General features: G+C 48.0%; 1 protein-coding gene across 3 annotated transcripts in view; it reads right to left on the reverse strand.

Moving 5' to 3' along the window:
- The window catches only part of PLEKHG5 (pleckstrin homology and RhoGEF domain containing G5), a 107,328-nt gene that overhangs the window by 18,532 nt on the left and 68,995 nt on the right, over positions 1–19,801 (reverse strand). For 2 of the 3 annotated variants that reach the window (XM_053400446.1, XM_053400447.1), the window contains 2 exons: positions 3,666–3,851; positions 460–636 (listed from right to left, as the gene is read on the reverse strand). In XM_053400446.1, coding sequence (XP_053256421.1) covers positions 460–636; positions 3,666–3,851 — 363 coding nt within the window. Of the gene's footprint in view, positions 1–459; positions 637–3,665; positions 3,852–13,068; positions 13,683–19,801 lie in introns of those variants that run through there. The other variant, XM_053400449.1, reaches the window with a different exon arrangement.

A 19,801-nucleotide genomic window follows, 5' to 3' on the forward strand; every position in this document is an offset into this window, starting at 1 on the left:
GCACGAAGTGCAAGTAGATAAATAGGTACCACTCCGGTGGGAAGGTAAACGGCGTTTCTGTGCACTGCTCTGGTTCTCCAGAAGCGGCTTAGTCATGCTGGCCACATGACCTGGAAGCTGTACGCCAGCTCCCTCGGCCAATAAAGCAAGATGAGCGCCGCAACCCTAGAGACGGTCATGACTGGACCTAATGGTCAGGGATCCCTTTACCTTTACCTCGGTCAAGATCACAGCAGCCAGCCTTCTCTGTAAAATTGTAAGAAGAGTCATCTGCTGGATGAGGTCAATGGCTCATCTATCCCAGCATCTTGCTCTCACCATGGCCAACCACATACCCCAAAGGGAAAACCCGCAAGCTTGACCCGAGCACAAGAGCAGCTCTCTCCCTTCAGGGTGGCATTCAGAACTGGAATTCCGAAGCGCCAGCTGGACGGCAAAAGGGCCCTGCTCCCACCTCACCTCTGTGCCCTCAATGATCTCCTGCCAGCTATCCTCCAGGCACAGGGCGGCATCATCATCCTCTTCCTCCTCTTCCCAGGAATCCTGATCGAAGCGGAGCTGCTGCGGGAACTTGGGGAGGCCAAAGTGGCTGTAGGAGTGGAGCCTGCTTTCCAGCTGCTCCATCTTGTCCATCTCCTGGAGGGGCACAGAAGGGAAGGCTGAAAAAGGAAGCCTGGGGCTGCTGCTGCGCGGTGCCAGGGGTGTTGCCCTGGGAGAGACCAAGGTTCGAATCCCCGCTGAGTCATGAAGCTCACCTGGGGCCAGCCACTGCCTCTCAACCTGGCCTCCCTCACAGGGGTGTTGGGTGGGACCACGTGGGGAGGGGGAAAGGAGGCCCGTGAGACAAGGGTTCGAATCCTGTTTCCCATAATGGCCCGCTGGATGAATGAAGGGAACATCCTCTCCTAGCTTCCTGTCCTTTGGCAGCTGGTTCCCTGAGGTAGGTATCATGGATGGACAAGGACCTAAAAGAAGCCTTCTTGGACCAGACCAAAATAGTATAGGACTCTACCTGCCGGCCCCCCCCCAAAAAAACAGGCTACTACCGGTCCATGCTCTCTATATGAACCAACCCAGGCCTTGCAAACGTCACCTGAGGCCCTTCTCCATGTGCCACCTCACAGGAGGTCTGTAGAGTGGCAACACAAGAACAGGCCTTTTCAGTGGTGGCTCCCTGCATGTGGAATGCTCTCCCCAAGGAGACTCACCAGGTGACTGTTTAGTGTTTAGTGTATTTGTCTCTCATCTGTGTTACGTAGTAACTCTATAAGCAGGCCTTTGGCTGATTAAGCAATCTATTGCCTTTTAAATATGTTTGTGGGCGGGGGCTGGTTTTTGTTACAGTCATGTGTATTTTGTGCTTTCATTTTGTGTTTTTATGCTGTAAACCGCTCTGTGGTCTTCAGATGAATTGTATATAAATTTAATTTATAATAATAATAAAGAATAATAAAATATCATTAGGCATCAGGCAAACCATCTGTTCTTCTTCAGGCCTTTAGCTATTAATTAATCTTGAGTAGTTGGGATGTTTCAATCCTGCCTATTAAAAACAGGATTGCCTTCTAGAGTTTTCTCTCCTACTGGTTTTAAACCCATGGGTTTGTTTATTACAGTGTCGTTTTGAGTTCCTTTTTGTAAAATAACTGAATAAATTTAAATAACTGTTAATAATAATAATAATAATAATAATAATCTAGCTTAGTATTGTCTACAATGATTGGCTGTGGTTCTCCAAGGATTCAGGCAATAGTCTTTCCCAAAACTGTCTGGCGATGCCAGGATAGAATCTTGAAGACTTTTTCATCTAATGCTGACCTATCCTGTCCCCTGCCTCTGATTTCCCAAAATAGGGCATGAAGGAACCACCCTGCTCCCACCGATGCTTCCCAGAAAAGAGTATTTAGTAGCACATGACCCCCTGATATCACGGATAACAGGCCTCCCTCCCACTGCCAGCTGCCGTAACTGAGGCCACCGGAAGGCAAGGAAGCTACAGCTCTTTCCTTGCGCTTAGACCCAGTTCCATGACCTACTGAACTTGGTAACTAGTGCCTGAAGATTCATCCAGAATTATCTTCGCTCCACATTTCTAGGCACCGGTCCGGGCTTTCTGGAACTGTGCCCGACAGCTTTTTATTTTTGCCTTGCCGCTTTCCCCTCAAAAATCCGCTCTTCACTGCTGAATCAGAGCAAACAGCAATCTGAGGGAAACAAAAATGGCTGTTTTCTCCAATTCAGCGCAAAAGAGTAGGTTTTCATGGGTGGGGGGAAAGTGCTCAGACACGGAGCAGGAAAGCATGGACATGCACCTAGAAAGTGAAAGGTTAAGTATGGATGGGCCTTGAGTTTATTTCTTTCCTCCTCCCTCCCAAGCGCTTTTCCTTTTGTGCCGTGTCTTTCAGAGAGCAACCTTCACTGGCCATCCTAACGAACTGCTGAGGGGGCAAGAACTGCCCTCCTTAGTTGATCTGCATGGATCAGCCAATGAAAGGGGGGGTTGTGTGCTTGCGAGAGTGTCACTGTCTGCTTTTGTGTGTGCACGCAGACTATAAATGTGTGCATGCAAGACTTGAGGAGGCCACACCCACCCCGAAATGCTCCCCCCTCACACACCAGAGGGATGGTCAAGGGTGAACCGGACCGAAAGAGATGAGCCACAACTGCCTGTGCTCAGACATTCTGCCTCCCATAGTGGAAAACCAGACAGGAACCTAGGAAGCTGCCTTCTGCTAAGTCAGGACATTTGTCCATCTACCTCAGTATTGTCGACACTGGCTGGCAGTAGCTCTCCAGGATCTCAGGCCTACCTGGAGATGCCAGATGCAAAGCAGCTTGCTCTACCCCATGGGTAGGCAAACTAAGGCCTGGGGGCCGGATCCGGCCCACTCGCCTTCTAAATCCGGCCTGCGGACGGTCTGGGAATCAGCATGTTTTTACAAGAGTAGAATGTGCTTTTATTTACTGCATTTTTCGCTCTATAAAACGCACCAGACCACAAGACGCACCTAGTTTTTGGAGGAGGAAAACAAGAAAAAAAAATATTCTGAATCTCAGAAGCCAGAACAGCAAGAGGGATCGCTGTGCAGTGAAAGCAGCAATTCCTCTTGCTGTTCTGGCTTCTGGGATAGCTGCGCAGCCTGCATTTGCTCCATAAGACGCACACACATTTCCCCTTACTTTTTAGGAGGGAAAAAGTGAGTCTTATAGAGCAAAACATACGTTAAAATGCATCTCTGGGTCATTTGTGGGGCATAGGAATTTGTTCATTTCCCCCCCCCAAAAAAAATATAGTCCGGCCCCTCACAAGGTCTGAGGGACAGTGGACCGGCCCCCTGCTGAAAAAGTTTGCTCACCCCTGCTCTACCCACTGAGCTCCATTCCCCCAAAGCCCACAAGCAGAGTAAGACAACAAGAACCACCCGCTGCTGCTGCAAACTGCCTCTGGACATGGAAGTTCCATCTACCCATCATGAATGGCCTTCTCTATGACTGCGTCCCACCTTGATCTCTGGCTACCCTTCCTCGTGATCTGACGCCACTTGATTTTGCAAGGAGCGGGGACTCCCTACCTCTCCAGGACACCCTTCCCAGCTGCAAACACCTACAAAAGAAAAGGGCCTGCAGGAACCCACGGGCGACAGTGGTGGGCACTGGCAACGTACCCGCGTGAAGGGGCTGGCGCTGTTGCCGGAACCAAAGAACCCGCTGAAGCGGCTGGCAGCCCGGTTCTTCCACGTGTCGATGCCATTGCTGGGCAAGGAGGCGCTGGAGGGCTGCAGGGGGTCATGGCTTGGGATGCTGGCGTCCCCCAAAAACTCGTTCATGTTCTTCCTTTGTCTTCCGGGGGCCTGCGGGGGACAAACAGGGAAAGGAGAGAGAAGTGAGAGGGCTGGAGAACATAAGATTAGAATGCCGGAATAGGCCAAAGGGAGCCCAGAGTCTTGTTCTCACACTGGCCAACCTCAAGGGAAAGAAGGAAGCAGGACATGAGAAATTCTCGCCGCCTTCGGTTTCCTGCAACTGGTGTTCAGAAGCAGGGTGGATAAAAATCAATGATTTTTTTTTTAAAAAAGGATTTTTTTTATTTAAATCGGATTTTTTAATTATTTAAATTGGATTTATAAAATAAAATGCTTTTGGAGGAAAAATCTTTCTAACGATAGTTTTCTATTTAAGTGACATTATAGTCCAAAGGCTATTCATCAGGAAATAAGGATTTGTTTTAAGTTTTTTCATGTGTGCTAAAACTCAGTCTAAGTTTTTTAAAAATAAAAAATTGTTTAACCACATCAATTAACAAACATGGATACATATGCTATAATGTTATTGTTTTAGTTAAATAAATTTTTTAAATTGTTATTAAGGAAGTGATTGTTTTTCTCCTTCCAATAAAGTACAGCAGAAAATTTCAGAATTATCTGTCAATGTATTTCTAATAGTATAACCAAATCAGTATTTTTTGATATAACTGTAAAAGCTACTCTGAAAATTTATTATTCCAAAAGTGAAACATTTATCTGGTTGTAAATATTAAGATTATACCAGCAAGAATGAGCCTTTCTGTTAAAAAAAAAAGATTTAAAACAAGTCTTACTGACTAGTGATTTAAATCAAGTCTTACTGATTAGTGATTTAAGTCAAGTCTTACTGACTAGTGATTTAAATCATGATTTAAATCGTGATTTAAATCGATTTGATTTAAATCAAATCCACCCTGTTCAGAAGCATTGCTGCCTCCAAAAGGAAGTCCTCTGGGGTATCGGGAGAGGCAGAGAGCACCCTGGGGACGATGGAGCCTGTCCCCAAAACCCACAGGGGCACGGCAGCCGCCCATACCTTGAGGAGAAAAGAGAGCTGGAGGAGAGTGCAGAGAAACATCTTGCCCGGTTCTTGGTGCGCAAGCTAATGGCCAGCTGCCTTTTCATGACCCGGGCAAAAGAGCACAAATCCCAAAGCCTCTTGTCTAATCTCCATGCTATTCTAAGCCTGATAAGGACCTGCGCAATCACCCAGCATGCCCTCTACCCAGCCACAGGTGCTCTGCAGCGCCCCCAGGCCAGGATCTGGAGCAGGTGAGATTATCTCCAGATCTCTATTCATTTAACATCTCCTTTTAAAGGTGTTTGAGATTTCCCTCTACAATTCTATGATTCTATCTCTTCTTTTTTTAGATGTAGTGGAGGCAGCAGATTGGCTACTAGGATGGCAATCCGAGTTGGCCTTTTGGCCCATAGGGATCTATCTTTGGCCCATAGAGATTCTGGCGTTCATATCTAAGCTGGCAAAAGAATGGCAAAATCTGTCGGGAAGACAGAAGGCTGAATTCCCTGAGCTGAAACAAATACACCAGTCATGGTTGCCGCATCTAAAGAACCATCCAAAATGTTATATATATATAGATATATATAGATATATAGTTATATAGATATAGATATAGATATAGATATAGATATAGATATATAGTGTATGTATATATATAAAGTGTGTGTGTGTGTGTGTGTGTATATATATATATATAGTTATATATATATAGTGTGTGTATATATATATATATATATATATATATATATATATATATATATATAGTGTGTGTGTGTGTGTGTGTATATATATATATATATATATATATATATAAACTTTTCCCGTGTAACATGGTCCACAGCTACTGCTGAAAAATTAGTTCAGAACTAAGGTAAACTAGGGGACAGACCAAAACAAAAACAAAAAGATTCATTTTCAACTACACACCAAAAGTTTGTTTTATACACAAATAATTATAACCACACGTGCTCCAATATTTCTCCAATGAAAATAGGGACATCCTATTCCATAGCAGCAGCAGCAGCAGCAGCAGCAATAATAATAATAATAATAATAATAATAATAATAATAATAATAATAATAATAATAATTTTATTATTTATACTACCCTCCCAGCCACTCTGGGCAGCTTCCAACACATATAAAAACATAATAAAACATTAAACATTAAAAAACTTCCCTTGCAGGACTGCCTTCAGATGTCTTCTAAAGGCTGTACAGTGGTACCTTGGGTTAAGTACTTAATTCGTTCTGGAGGTCCGTACTTAACCTGAAGCACCACTTTAGCTAATGGGGCCTCCAGCTGCTGCTGCGCTGCTGGAGCACGATTTCTGTTCTCATCCTGAAGCAAAGTTCTTAACCTGAAGCACTATTTCTGGGTTAGCGGAGTCTGTAACCTGAAGCGTATGTAACCCGAAGTACCACTGTATAGTTACTTATCTCCTTGGCTCATTGGTTGCATAATTCCAGACCCCAGCCACTCTGGGAGCCTCTAAAAATGTTGTAAAGCATTAAACATTTAAAAAAGTTCCCTATACAGGGCTGCCTTCAGATGTCTTCTAAAGGTAGCATAGTTGCTTATCTCATTGGCTTGGGGGGGCGTCGCATAACCCCATACCCTCCAACACTTCTCTAATGAAAATAGGGACATCCTAAGGAAAAGTGGGACATTCCAGGATCAAATCAAAAACTGGAACAGCTTCTGTAAATCCAGGACTGTCCCTGGAAAATAGGGGCACTTGGAGGGTCTGTCCTGTTCAAAAGCCTGCTGTGAAATTTGCTACTATTTGGAATTCTTACTGACGTTTCAAGTTTCAGATGAGAATATCATAAGACCTGGAGGACAAGATCCCGGTAATTATAAATCACAAAATTGTACAGTTGGAATGGTTTTCCAGCCCAGCTCTGCACAATGCAGGGATCACAGCAACAGAATCCCTGACAGACAACCATCCAACCTCTGCTTAAAACCTCAATAAAACCAAATCTTAAACGAAACATTACTTCCGCCCAACAAGAATAATAAGTATTATCTTTTCCAGGGATTGTGAACCAAATGACCCAAATTTGCATTTTGTGCAAATACTCAAGTAGTCCCCCCCCCAAAAAAAACATGTCCTAAGGTCCAGACTCTGGCTCTCCCCTGGGCAGAAGGAGAATAGGACTTAAACCCACACATCCTGCAAAGGCCAAACCATCTGCAGGAGTGCCAGGCTGCCACCCCAAAACCTTTCCCCCTGCTGCCAGAGCAGAAAAGGATCCTTGTGTCTGTCAGACTCACCTTATAGCCAAAGCCTCTTGCTCTCTGCCCTGGGAAGAATCCCAAGGAACGAAAGGACAAAGGCAGACGAGGAAGGGCCAAGAGCCTGGCTCTCTCCAGCTGGCTGGTGAGCAGAGAGGCGAGGAGAAGGCTGCTCGCCTTGAATCAACACTCTGTTCGCCGCCTGCCTTCGCATTAATTGCATCGCTGAGAGGAGCTTGCCGGGCACCCTGGAGATGGGACATTCCTGGGCTCCCTTGGCGCCTCTCCCTGCTCTTCCCCCCACCCCTCCAGAGATCGGCCAGTTCTGAACATTTCTCCTCTTCTCCATCACACACAGCCCTCTTGGCTTGGAGGATGGCACAGGATAAAATATCTCTGGTGAGGAGGCTAGTTCCCGCAGGCTTTTTGAGATGGTGCAAATGTTCCCTCCAGGTGGAACCAGGCAGACATTTTCTTTATAGGAGAGCCAGAAGTGGATTTGCTGCTTTCCAAGCTGCAAACGATCGCACTTTCTCTCCCCCCTCCAATCACTTCACTCCAAGGCAATTTTTTTGGTTTGCTTTTTATGTATCTTAGGGCCCCTCTGTCGCAAAACTGGATACAAAATAACTGCCGAAGCAGCAGCAGCAGCAAAACGTTATTTGTTGCCTGCTAAAAGCATCCATTTCATAATTCACCACACCAGCACAAATCATGCAATTAACCAGCAGATCATATCAGAAGGAATTCTCTACCCTGTTTCCACAGCTCATGATTAGCCACTGAAATTGTTAGGATTAAGTTTCCCATTTTTAAAGATCTAGGGAGGCGGCCTTCCTGATGTTTTATGGGACCGAATTCCACAGAAAGGGGGTCACCACTGTGAAGGCCCTGTTTCCTGTGCCCTTCAACCTAACTGCCTTTTCAGATGGGTATCTAAGCATCATCTATGGAAAAGATCGGAAGTTGCAGGCAGGTTGTGCAAGCAGAGGTTCAAGTAACCCAGTTCCCTGCCCCGCATTCAGGTCATGAAAGGTCATCCCCAGCACTGTAAATTGGGTCCAGTGCAATTGGAATGGTCTCACTTAGATTCCAATCAGCTGGGCTCAACCAGTTACCTGGCAGCCACATTCTGCTCCTGTTGACGTTTCTGAGTCGTCTTCAAAGGCAGCCCCATGTAGAGCGCATTACAGTAATCCAGCCTGGATGTCACCAGGGCATGGATAATGGAGGCACACGGTCATCGTCTTCCTTCTGAGAGTGAGATGGATTGCTCTTCTATTTAAATCACAGTAACCATTTCTAAATTAGCATCTATACGTACCTATGCATTTACATCTACCCTATAAGAAGCATTTTTCAGAATGGCAGTTTGCATTCTGAATAATGCATAGGAATCATTGCAGAAGGAAGATAATAATAAAATGCAAAGCAGCAGCAACTGCACATTTATTCAAAATCCCATTAAAACTGGTTAGTATAATTAATTTTACAAGTCTGATTAACTTGATCCAGGGAGTCCCACTTTTCAAAGTCTGATAGACATTTACACCTCCAGTGGGCCCCCCTCACCGCTGCCCCCTTGCCTTTTGGTGCCCCCTAGGTGCCCCCCAGAAGGGACGCGGGTGGTGCTGTGGGTTAAACCACAGAGCCTAGGGCTTGCCGACCAGAAGATCGGTGGTTTGAATCCCCGCGACGGGATGAGCTCCTGCCAACCTAGCAGTTCAAAAGCCCGTCAAAGTGCAAGTAGATAAATAGGTACCACTCCAGCAGGAAGGTAAACGGCGTTTCCGTGTGCTGCTCTGGTTCACCAGAAGCGGCTTAGTCATGCTGGCCACATGACCTGGAAGCTGTACGCCGGCTCCCTCGGCCAGTAAAGCGACATGAGTGCAGCAACCCCAGAGTCATCCGCAACTGGACCTAACGGTCAGGGGTCCCTTTACCTTTAGGTGCCCCCCAGGGGGTGGTACCACCCACTTTCGGAACAACTGTACTAGCATACACCAAACGTCATACAAATAGGTACCATCTTTTTGGACAATGTGTAAGCACGCATATGCTAATGCCAGATCTTTCATTTGAAATGTTAAACATAGTCCTCTGGCATCCAAAAAAAGTGTGCTGTGTTGATTTTGCAACAAAATCAATACAACAGGAAACAAACCCCAACAGAGGCAAAGACCGTTGACTGAGTCATGTGGCATCTTGAAGAGCGCCACATTTATTTGGTCACATTTATTGGGCTGCGGCTGACATCAGGCGGGAGAAACATCGATGTGTGGCAATCAAAGCAACAGAGCGGCAAAATGCCGAGAGCAGAGAGGGCAGCTGCTGAGGCAGGCCCTCAGCAGAGACGAAAGGAGCAAAACCTCAAAACAACCAGACTGAAAACCAGAGAACCTCAAGGAAAATGTTCCAGTAATGGTCTTCTCCTTCGCCACCGAGAACTTAGCCAAGAGAGCACCAGCTGAGACTCCCCAGGAAGAGCCCCCATGAACGTGGGTTGTCACACCAGACAGGTGGCCTCAATCCCCAAGTTTCCTGCCTCACCTGTCTCTAGGAAGGTCTCTCTGCCTCCATCCTCATTCCTCCCCTGAAATATACAAATGGATCAGGCCAGTTTGGGTGCAGGGAGAAGCATTACCCCAGGGGTTGCGGTGGGGGTGGGAAGAGAGAGAGAGAGAGAATGCCAAGCCTTACCCCAAGGGTGCAGCAGCAACTTCCAGGATCAGGGCCTTGCAGCTCAAAGGCGTCCAGCATGCAGAGACCCAACACTGCTCATCTCCAAGCCGCTGCAGCCTTTGCAGCAGCAGTTCTACAGACCTGTAGGGGGTGGCACCGTTTCCCCCCCCCCAGTGCCTCAATGGGGAGGAGGAGGAGAGAGGCTCCAGCACACTCTCCCTCCTCCAGGCCCACGGAGCAGCTGGGACAAACAACTGGATCCCCAAGGTCACCTTACTCCGCGATGCAGCTCACCCCGGGTGACAGGGTGCCTGCCCTCAGGGCCAGCTGAGCCCGGCAGCTGACAGGGAGACAATGCACCTCAAAGGCTAGAGGCCTTTCCCAGCCGGTCCCCCCACAGCCCCTCTCCTCTCTTTGTTCCAGGCCCTGTGGGAGTGGGAGGGCTGTTTTCCCCAAACGGAGACCCCCCCATTTCCCTGTGAAGCCGCCTCCAGTGCTCGGAAGCAGAGCAGTTTGGATGCAAAGGCAAACACGGGGTCCGGATGCTTTGAGCGCATTCAAGAGATGCACGACAGGCGGTTCAATCCCATGTGAATTATACTCAGAGCAGACCCCCTGAAACTAATGGGCATGGCTGCCCCATTATTATTCTTAGTTAAGTTTATTATTAGTCACTTTTCTTTCTTTTACAAAAACAACTCAGCTTAGGGACATAAGGAGAGCTCGCTGGATCTGGTGAAAGGCGTCCTGTACTCACAACAGCCAACCAGATACCTCTTCTGGGAACTCCATAAGCAGTCAGAAGAGCCGGATTCCTTCTGTGGCTTCACAGAACCATAGAACTGTTGAGTTGGAAGAGACCCTGGGGGTTATCTAGTCCAACCCCCTGCAGTGCAGGAATAACCACCCAGAATGGCTGGGGAAACCCAGCCAGATGGGCGGGGTATAAATAGAATTATTATTATTATTATTATTATTATTATTATTATTATTATTATTATTATTTTCTCCTTCTTTCCCCCAATGTGGGGCTTGAACCCATGATCCTGAGATTAAGAGTCTCATGCTATTCTAGTAGGCTCCAGCAACTTGCATTCAGAAGCACTGTTGTCTCTGACTGTGGAGGCAGAGCATAGCCCTTGTGGGTGGTAGCAGTTGATAGCCCTTCTCCTCCATGAATTTGGCTAAGGCATTTTGGGTTGACAATTTCACATATTGTTTTATTACAGTGGACGCTCGGGTTGCAAACGTGATCCGTGTGGGAGGCACGTTTGCAACCTGTAGCATTCGCAACTCACAGCGCCGCATCTGCGCATGCACGGGTCGCGATTCGGTGCTTCTGCACATGTGCAAAGCGTGATTTAGTGTTTCTGTGCATGCACGAGTGCTGAAACCTGGACATAACCCATTCCAGTACTTCTGGGTTCGGCACGGTGTGCAACCCCAAAACAGGCAACCTTAAGCATCTGTAACCTGAGGTATGACTGTATTAAGTTGTCAATCTTTATCCCGAAAGGAGATAAACCTTAATGATAAACAAAATAATGAAAAGCCTTACAGGGTTGTTGCAAGGATTACAATGAAGCGTGCATATAAGTATTATGCACAGAGAATATACACATTTCGTATGAAGCTTACACACACACAGTACAAAGTTTGAATGCTCTGTATGTTTACCCTTAAAGAAACTGAAAGTGCAAAGAACAAATTAGTCCACCCAGGATAAGAGGAAAGAGGAAGGATCTCCTTCGCTCCCCCCACCACCCCAGAAATTGGCTGCTGCCCAAGGCCATTATATAACAAAGGGAAGAAGAAGAGGCCAGGAAAGTCAACCTGGTTTTCCCCCTTGTTTCCCCGAATAGCAAGAAATAATCGAAACTGGCGGTCAAAGGTCCGCACTCCTGCCAGCTTGCAAAGATCTTCCTGCCACCGTGGATTCCTGGTATTGACGAAATTTCTAGTGCTCAGGGCAGACTGGCTAGGGACTGGCTCCAGCTGGAGCCCAAATCCGGTGCATGGTTTCTAACTCTTACAATTTCAAAGCAACCCTGAGATCCAAAATCTCCTCTTTTTATAGGCAGAGAGGATCCATTTTTGAGGTGCATGTGCATGAAGAGGAGGAAGAAGATTCATGAACTATGGGAACTATGAAATTGACAGTCACCCATCCTATCAGAGGAGCTGCCAGCACCACTAAGAACATAAGAAAAGCCTGCAGGAACAGGACAAAGGAGGATCCTTGAGCTCAGCATCTTCTTCTCACAACAGCCAACCAGGTGGCTGTGGGGAACCTGCAAGCAGGACTCGAGCACAAGAACACCCTCTCCCCTCCTGCTGCTCCCAGGAACTGGCAAACAGCCTTCGACAGCCTTCTCCTCCATGTATTTGTCCAATCCTCTTTTAAAGCCATATTTTAAAGCCATCTTAAAGGTAAAGGGACCCCTGACCATTAGGTCCATTCGTGACCGACTCTGGGGTTGCGGCGCTCATCTCACTTTATTGGCCCGAGGGAGCTGGTGTACAACTTCCAGGTCATGTGGCCAGCATGACTAACCCACTTCTGGTGAACCAGCTAGGTTGGCAGGAGCAGGGACCGAGCAACGGGAGCTCACCCCGTCACGGGGATTCGAACCGCCGACCTTTTGATCGGCAAGCCCTAGGCTCTGTGGTTTAACCTACAGCGCCACCCGCATCCCAACAAACCATCTTAGAGGTAAAGGAACCCCTGACCATTAGGTCCAGTCGTGGCCGACTCTGGGGTTGCGGCACTCATCTCACTTTACTGGCTGAGGGAGCTGGCGTACAGCTCCAGGTCATGTGGCCAGAATGACTAAGCCACTTCTGGCCACTTCTGGCAAACCAGAGCAGCGCACGGAAATGCCGTTTACCTTCCTGCCAGAGTGGTACCTATTTATCTACTTGCACTTTGATGTGCTTTCGAACTGCTAGGTTGGCAGGAGCAGGGACCGAGCGATGGGAGCTCACCCCGTCGCGGGGATTCGAACCACCAACCTTCTGATCGGCAAGCCCTAGGCTCTGTGGTTTAACCCACAGTGCCACCCACGTCCCACAAACCATCTTAGCTGGTGGCAATTCCTTCCTTCTTCCATAGTTTTAAGCGCTCACCGTACAAATAATTGCGCCCAACATCCGGCTGCACTCAAACACCCACAAGTGTTGAGAGAGGGAGAGAAAACTTTTCTCGGTCCACATCCTCCAATTGAGAATCAGCTGTCCTGTTCCTTTCAGAACCACCCTTCCTCCTCTCTCACTCCCAGCTGTTCCCTTGAGATCCCTCCTCTCTGCCCAGGACAACTCACACTCAGCCGCCGTTTCTCTCCAGTGCCAGGCCCATCCCCCGGTTCTGTTGGACCCCGTTGCTGTCTTTTCAGGGAGTGTGCTTGCAAGCCAGGGCGCTCTTCCTCCTTGACACCTGGGGCCTCTCCAGACCTCACCGCCTCTTGACAAACTGCAGGGTCAGCCAGCTGAGAATTATATATCTTGATCCTGGAGGCAACAAATCCTGGGGCCACAGCTGGCTGGCTGTCTCTCTGCGGCTCTCTGCCAGGGGGCTCGTCAGGGAAACGGAAGAAGCGGATAAGATGGGAGGTCTTGGGTGGGCTGAGATGAGTGGGGACATTCCATGTGGTCCATCTGGGGCTCAGCATATCCACAAGGCGAGGCTGCGAGGCTCTTGCTGCCTCTGAACCATGTCAGGCCGAGAGAGGATGGGGTGAGGGACCGAAGGAGCCCTTTCCCCCTGAGATCAGTTCCACCTCTTCAATCCCAGCACAGAGGCCAAAGCAGGCAGCAGATCGGCTCCAAAGGTTTCCAAGTCTGGCTGGCCATGGAGAGAAACCGCATCTTACTTGAGAGGCTGCCCTCGGCCACAAGCTGGATGGGGGCGAGGTTTCCAAGCTCACCTCCAAGGCAGGCTGGCAGGCAGCTTGGCACAGCCGCACGCAGGAATCCAAAGATCAGGGAAGGAGCTATAGGGGCCGGGCCAGACCAAGAGGCAGCTGGCAGGGCGGGGTGGCTGGATGGGGTTCAGAGTGCAAGAAGCAGCCACAAGCTGCTCTGTAAAAACCTAAGCATCACAGCCCAGCCTCCCCCTGAAACTTTGGGAAAAGAGGGCGTGCAGCAGGGAAAGTGTGGGTCCCAATCGGAACCCCTTCTCCTAATATGCATTTGCTTATTGAGCAGGAGTGGGGAGGAGCTGAAGTAGGGGAAACGTTTGAAACGGAGACAGATCTCTGTATCATTGGAGCTGAGACAGGAGAGGCTTGCTTGTGGACTTTGCAGAGATATTTGGCTGCCCAGTGTGGGAAGCTGGCGCTGGACTAGAGGGACATTTTTTTCCAATCCAACAAGACTTCCTTCATGTCCCTAAAATGCAGCTTTAAGAACATTGAACGATGGCTACTAGACATGATAGCTAGATGGAACGTCTGTGTTCGGAGGCAGTCTACCTCAGAATTCCCAGGTTTGCAGAAGTAGCAAAACATAAATAAGAAGCCTAAGGGGGTATACACCCCCACCCTGGAAAAGCAGCCCTATGAGGATTGAGAGTCCTTAGAAGTCACAGAGTATTGAATATCAGTTGGAAAGGTAAAACAAACAAAAAGGGGGGGGGAGAGAAAGATAGAAGTGTCCCGACTGAGTCTCTTGGGTCTTGACAATTTGTAGGATACAGCTGGCTGGCTGGCTGGCAGGCCAGAACCCTGAACAATAGCACAAGCCAGAGAGAGGAGTAAGCACTGCAACATTTTGTTGCAGAGCCCACTTGTTCTCAGTTTTCCCTATGCTCACTCAAAAGCACCCAGCACTTTAGTGGCATTGCCTTAGGGAAGGTGCTCCAATGCCCTAAATCCTATGTTCTTATGATCCTGATTTGTTTGTTTGTTTGTTTGTTTGTTTGTTTGTTTGTCAAGTTAACCAATAGAATACCTTTAACTGAAACATAGCAGAACGTCAGATGCATGACTAAGCCTTTCTTGCTCCAGCAGACATTCCAAGTTTATGCTTGGATTTATGATAGGTTTTTTATTGTTGTCGCTGTTTTAACATCCGAGTTCCTGGTTTTTTTATGTACATTGCTTAGCAATGCAAATGATTAAGCAGTACAGATGTGTCTTAACGAGATAAAACAGACTGAGGGGTTGGGTGTTGTGCACCCTGTTTCGTGCACACACATGCACAGTGTGCTGCAAAATCAAGGCTAAGAAGATCCTTCCAGCACAGCATCCAGTTTCCAACAGCAGACAGTCAGAAAAGGTGTCCCCAGGAAGCCCACAGGCAGGCATCTAGGAAGACTGTTGTTACCTGCTGCAAAACACACACACACACAAACCCTCTTAGCTTCTGGTACTCAAAAGTACACACAGTGAGAATGCAGACCTTGTGCTTCCTCCCCATTCCTTCATCACTCTTCTGACTACAGTCAAGCAGAGGAGAAATGGCATAAGAGTGGCTGGGGCAATGAGATGGGGAGGGTTTAAAAAATAACATCATTATTATTATTATTATTATTATTATTATTATTATTATTATTGAATAGGATGTCCCTATTTTCATTGGAGAAATGTTGGATGGTATGGATGTTTCTTGTGGGCTTCCCAGCAGGGCACCTGGTTGTCCACTGTGACACTCAAAAGCCTCCTCTGCCACGGATTCATACAAATCCAGGATTCTGCTGAGGCACTATAAATCCTCCAGTGGGAACTGGGTGATGACAGCCTTACATTTTTATGTATATAGGGAGATATTACTGAAGGTATTTTTGCCCCAACAGTGGGGGACCTGGTTCCTGTATGCTTCTGAATGGCATTTGCCAGCAGCCACAAAAGGGAAGGTTGCTCTTGTGTTTGGGTCCTGCTTATTATCATTATTATTTATAAGAACATAAGAAGAACCAGATGGATCATGCCACTGGCCCATCTTAGTCCAGCATCCTGTTCTCACAGTGGCCACCCAGTTGCTTCCATGGGGAACCCAGAAGCAGGATCCGAACACAGGAGCCTTCTCCACACACCTGTTCTGTTTCCAGCAACTGGTATTCACAAGCATTGCTGCCTCCAACTGTGGAGGCAGAGAACAGTCATCATGGCTAGCAGCCATCGACAGCCGTCTCCTCAACAAATTTGTCTAATGCATCTCGGTTGGTGGTCATCACTGCCACCTGTTGGAGTGAGTTCCACAATTTAACAAACTACGTTTGTCTGTCCCAAACCTCCCAACATTCAGCTTCACTGAATGTCTGTGAGTTCTAGTGTTGGGGGGACGGGACGTCTTTCGAGCCACTTTCCCCAGGCCATGCATAATTTTATAAACTTACAGTGGTACCTCGGATTACATACGCTTCAGGTTACAGACTCCGCTAACCCAGAAATAATGCTTCAGGTTAAGAACTTTGCTTCAGGATGAGAACAGAAATCGTGCCCCGGCGGCACAGCAGCAGCAGCAGCAGCAGGAGGCCCCATTAGCTAAAGTGGTGCTTCAGGTTAAGAACAGTTTCAGGTTAAGAACGGACCTCCGGAACAAATTAAGTACTTAACCCGAGGTACCACTGTACTTGCCTTTTCTTTAAACAGTCCCTAATCCTGCCACCTTTTCTCACCTGGGAGCCGCTCCATTCCTTCGATGTGTTACAGAAATTACAGGGGGGGGGGCACATCTTTAAAGTTGTTAAATGTTACAAATATTATGCACAAATGTACCCTTTCGACTTGACAGCTCAGGGAAGTTACCTAGCTTTAAAAATCATATAAAATCAACTCCTTTGCCAGTTTCCTTTATTCCACCGCCAGTTTGCTTCATTGGCCAAGGACTTGGAAACCACTTGGTCCCCGCCATAAACCCTCAGGCAGGAGGTCACATACTCACAGAAAGGTACTCATAGGTGTCAATTGCTGGGCAAAAGCACTCCTCCGGACTTGCCCAGGTGGCAGACTATGCAAACCAAAGTTTTATTGTCCTTTTGTAGTAGGTGCTTAGAATCTATTTTCCAATACATATCCTGTATCCCTCTGTTGCCCCAACACATTCCTCCTATGTTAATCATGTATAACCCTCCCCTTTTCTGATGTAGCAATGATGTAGTGAAGATGCTTAATGAACTGTATGCTGGGATAAGATGGAAACTTTGAAAAGTCCTTGTCACCCCATCCTCAGGGTTCAAAATTCCTCTTTGAACCTGTTGCGCAATAAACTTTGGTCTACAGCTATTTGCTCCGGTTGGTGGCTGGACTCCTTCCTTTATTCCGCAGGGACCCGCGGGCTCTGCCTGACGAGCTGGGAATGCAACACACAAACAGAAACATCTCTCACCGGCTTTGAGAAATCGCCTACAAAGCAAGAGCCATGTAGCCATTGGCCTGTTGGCTTTTTCCCGCTTGGGCCAAGCAGGTAAGATTTGGGAAAGGCATAGACTTCCGAGTAACACACTCAGAAGTCAGAGCTGAACCAGCATGCAAATTTGCAGCCTTAACCAAAGAGCAACTTACACAAAATGAGGTGGCATACGGAAACATTATTCAGAATGTTATCACAGGGTTGAAGTTCCTTCTCATTAATAGATTACTTTACAGCCTACCGATGCTGTGGCACCGATGGCTCTCAATATATTATTTCTGGACACTGGAGCAGCAGGCAAGAAAGGAGGTAGAACCATAGACTCACAGAATCAGAGTGGGAAGGGACCTCGAAGGGTCCTTGGGGTGCAAGAATTGCAACTAAAGGATCTTTGGCAGGTGGGCAGCAAACCTCTCTTTTAGAGATTTCCAATGAACTTCCTGAGGTTGTCCGTGGCACTCTCTAATGGCTCTTACCCTCAGAAAGCTTCTCCTAACATTTAGTCGGAATCTCTTTCTTTGCCATTTGAATCCATTGGTTCAGTTTCTCCCCTCTGGAGCGGTAGAAAACAAGCTTGCTCCATCTTCTGTGTGACAAGCCTTCAGAAAGTTGAAGATGACCAGCAAGCACAGGATGGGTTTGGGACAGAACCGTTTATTTTAATGTGCACCTGTCTCATTTCATGTAACGTTGGAGGGCTGATTTTTATAACAAAAGGGGCAATGAGGAAGGGGCACAAATTCTTCCCCAACTATGGTTCACACTCAGGTCTTCCCTTTCCCAGGACTGCCAAGGAGTCAGTGTTTGAGAGTGGCTATCTGTCATCTCTGTTTTTCTTTCACTGTTAATTTTTAAGCTGGTTTTATGGCAGGATATAACTGTATTTAATTGTTATTCTCCCCCCCCCCCGAGCCTCCTTGGGTGGCTGCAGAGCAGAAGGATGTAAGGCGGGGGGGAGAGAGAAAGCAGAAAGTATATACAGCCAGTTTGGTATAGTGCCTAGAGTGTCAGACTTGGACCTGGGAGACCAGGATTCAAATCCCCACACAGCCAGGAAACTCAGTAGATGATATTGGGCAACTCATTGCCTCTCAGCCCAACCTACCTCACAGGGTTGTTGTGGGGATTCAGTAAGGAGGGTTGAACAATGTGAATGAATGAATTTATTATTACTGTCACAGACCAGTTCCACTTCACTGGAACTGTCTCCTTGGAGAAAAAAGTGGGATATAAATCGAATAAATAAATAAAACCTATGGATAGACTTAGAAGCAAAGCGGTTTGGGTAGTGAGAGAAGGATCTTCAGTCCTTTCCTGTTGGGGGACATTTTTCCTGGTTTGTTTGTCTGTTTGCTTGTTTTAAACGAGAGCACACCACCTCCCCATTTAATATGGGATGGTGCAAAGCTAGGCTTCAGGTAGCAAACGCTGCACCCATCTGGGGCTCTGGTGGTGCCTGGGTGCAGGGCTTGAGGCACAAGGCATCTCTGCTGCCTTAAAACCTAATCAAGATCAGCCGCATGACGTGATCATCTGGAGTCTGATCATCTGGAGTCTGGTGAGCTCCCTGCGTAGCAAAGGCTCTGATCCCATTAGCACTCATTAAGGGACAGCTGCTTGCCTTGACTACCTGCTGTTACAAATAAACACCCTGTGCACACACCCAACACTTGCTCTAAGCTCCTCTGCAGTTCTGCCTGCCATTAGACCCATCTGCACATACTGTGGATCTCTCCCTGCCCTCTGCCCTGCTTGTCGAAAAGGGTACCAGCCAGTGGTGGAGCAAGCCGACTGGGTGCCCGGGTGGAGCGGGGGGCGGGGCCAGCCACCTGCTGCAGGGTGCCCTACAGCTGAGATGGGGGCAGCAGGCAGACCTTTTCGGCAGCAGAGCCTGCATGTGCCCAAGCCACCACGTCACTCCCAGGAGAGACGCGTGGGTCGGGCGCACTGCAGCCCCATGGTGAGTGCCGCCCAGGATCTGTCACCCACCTTAGTGGTGGCACCCAGGGCAGAGCGCACCCCTGTTGCTCCGCCCCTTGTACCAGCCACCACAGCAAGCCAGGAGGGATGCTGAGTGACCAGAGAAGCCCCCTCCCCTGACTCACATCCTCTGCCAGTGGTGTAGAGTGGGGGGGCACAGGGCAGTTGCCACTGGAACAAAATTTGTTAGGGGTGCAAAATTTGAATACCTGGTGCTGCCTCAATACAGCCGTGAGCTTCCATCACTGGGCTCCACTGAAAACAGCTTCTCCACGTGAACCAGGAAGTGACCTCTCCAGATAACAGAATGGTTCTTCTTTTCTTATCTCCGTGGGTGATACAGTTGAATGCACATGTGGACTCTGTCCCTCCCTCCCTCCCACCACCACCACCCTCCGCACGGCCCTGGGCGCTGGCAACCCACGCTACACCACTGTCCTCTGCCACTGATGGGATGTGAAGGAGGACCCCGCTCTCAGACACCAAGCAAGCAACAGACAAGTGGATATGGGACGATGCAGCCATGTAGGGAACCCCAGCCTTAATATTTCCACCCAGACGTTGCTGGATGAGAACCTAAGAGGGACCATTGATGGGAATGGGGTGGTTTGGACTGCCACAAAGCAGACAGGTTACAATGAGGGTGAACTAACTAATTACAACCAAATAATAAGGGGAAAGGCTATTGAGGAAGTGGGAAGGGGGTGGAGGCTATTGATGGCA

This window comes from Podarcis raffonei, chromosome 8 (genome assembly GCF_027172205.1).
Source record: "Podarcis raffonei isolate rPodRaf1 chromosome 8, rPodRaf1.pri, whole genome shotgun sequence".
NCBI lineage: Eukaryota > Metazoa > Chordata > Lepidosauria > Squamata > Lacertidae > Podarcis > Podarcis raffonei.